Genomic DNA, 1,807 nt, shown 5'->3' with positions numbered 1-1,807 from the left:
TTGGTAAAGTCTTGGTAAAGTCTTGGTAAAGTCTTGGTAAAGTCTTGCCAGGGGATCAATGAAATGTTAGTGGGATTTCCAATGAACTCTCCTTCATTGGTAAGTGGTGGATTTGTTGAACTTACACAGTGAGGCAGGTTTTATTTTTATTTAATGATGATAATGAGGATAATTGCTAAATAAAATGATATTGTGTAATCCAATCATATGATGTTTCACTCTGTAATAATGTAAAACAAATACTGTAAATATATTCCAAGAGTGAAAACACTGAATTATTATTATTATTATTATTATTATTATTATTATTATTATTATTATTATTATTATTATTATTATTATTATTATTATTATTATTTTCATTATTTAATCATTTAACTTCCCTTTGAAATTAATAAAATATTTATGAATTTGAATTCATTATTAATAAATGTTTTTTAAAATGTCTCCATAAAATGTATATATGGAGTTTAAATTAAAGGAAAAAGTAAGAAAAACTGCTTGAACTAATAGTTTCTCGGTCAAAATGTACAAATTCTGGAAAAGTTTTAGTTTTTTTGCTCTTGTTCCAACAGATTAACTGTAAAAACTTTAGTTAGGCGTAAATATAAAACATCAGATTTACAGGAATGTGATGTTTTATTCGGCCATGTTGATTTAAAAACACGACAATAAAGATAAAAGTTTATCTAAATGGACAAAACAAACTAAATCATGTACTTTATAAGAAACATGAGGCCCTACTTGGAGGCGGAACGGAAAGATGGCGGCCGGGCGCGGTCGGGATCTCGGTTGCCGTGGCGCTGGGCTGCGGTCGCGGCCTGAGCGGAGGGAAGACGGGGGCGCTGGGACGAGAGAGGGGCGGCGGCGCCGAGGAGGGAGGCTTCAGCCGCAGGGACGGGGGGATGGTGAGGGTCCCGGGGGGAGGCGGCCTCAAGGTGAGGCTCTGGAGCTGCAGGGGAACCGGGAGAGAAACGATGGTTAAGGACCAGCCGCTGCTTAGCAACGGTTACCGGGCAGCCTGACAGCCGAAGCTGCTGCTAGTCACAGAAAAGCATAAAGATCCAGCAGGCTCACCTGGGCGGAGGCGGGGTTAGAGGAGGAGGAGGAGGAGGAGGAGGAGGAGGAAGAGGGCGGCTGTGCAGGTCGCATAGCAGACGTAAGAATGAGCTGCGAGGAAATCCGAGGAGGAAATGAGGGGAGGAGAGCAGGAAGGCAGAGCTGAGCATCCGTGAAACATAAAACCATTTCCTCTCAGTTTAATCTACAGATTATTAGGACAAAAGGAGCAAATGTCCACAAAAAACTGCTGAGATTAATCTCAGAAACTCTCTAGAAAATTTCTGAAGTTAATCTCTAAGTTTCTGAGTGTTTTCTAGAAAATTTTACACTTTTTTTCAAGAAAATGTTTGTTTCTAGCTGAAATGTCCTTTTCTTAGCTGCCATGGATCTAAAATGGCTTTAACTGCAAAATTTAAAGCCTTAACTTTACTTGTATTTAATTAAACAAAAGGAAAGACGTCACTGCAGAAAATGTTCTGCGTTTTAGGGATCCACAGCTAATAAGAAGAGAAAAAAGTTTTATTTATTTACGTATTTTGTTAATATTTTGTTAATATTTTGTTAATAAAACCCCCTCAGGGTTCCGACTGCAGCGCTGGGCCTGAAAATATAATTTAGAAACACTTTTGTTTTTAAAAGCATGACGATCTTAATCTGATCTTAAAAATGTGTGTGTGTGTGTGTGTGTGTGTGTGTGTGTGTGTGTGTGTGTGTGTGTGTGTGTGTGTGTGTGTGTGTGTGTGTG

At 38.6% G+C, this 1,807-nt stretch overlaps 1 protein-coding gene across 1 annotated transcript in view; it reads right to left on the bottom strand.

Annotated features, from left to right (window-relative positions):
* The window catches only part of phc3 (polyhomeotic homolog 3), a gene marked incomplete at its 5' end in the record, with an annotated part of 15,328 nt that overhangs the window by 9,817 nt on the left and 3,704 nt on the right, over positions 1 to 1,807 (bottom strand). Inside the window, 2 exons of the mRNA XM_008396913.2 lie at positions 745 to 952; positions 1,078 to 1,170. Coding sequence (XP_008395135.2) covers positions 745 to 952; positions 1,078 to 1,170 — 301 coding nt within the window. The remainder of the gene's footprint in view (positions 1 to 744; positions 953 to 1,077; positions 1,171 to 1,807) is intronic.

The sequence above is a fragment of the Poecilia reticulata genome, linkage group LG20 (assembly GCF_000633615.1).
Source record: "Poecilia reticulata strain Guanapo linkage group LG20, Guppy_female_1.0+MT, whole genome shotgun sequence".
NCBI lineage: Eukaryota > Metazoa > Chordata > Actinopteri > Cyprinodontiformes > Poeciliidae > Poecilia > Poecilia reticulata.
This window is presented reverse-complemented; position numbering and strand designations above follow the sequence as displayed.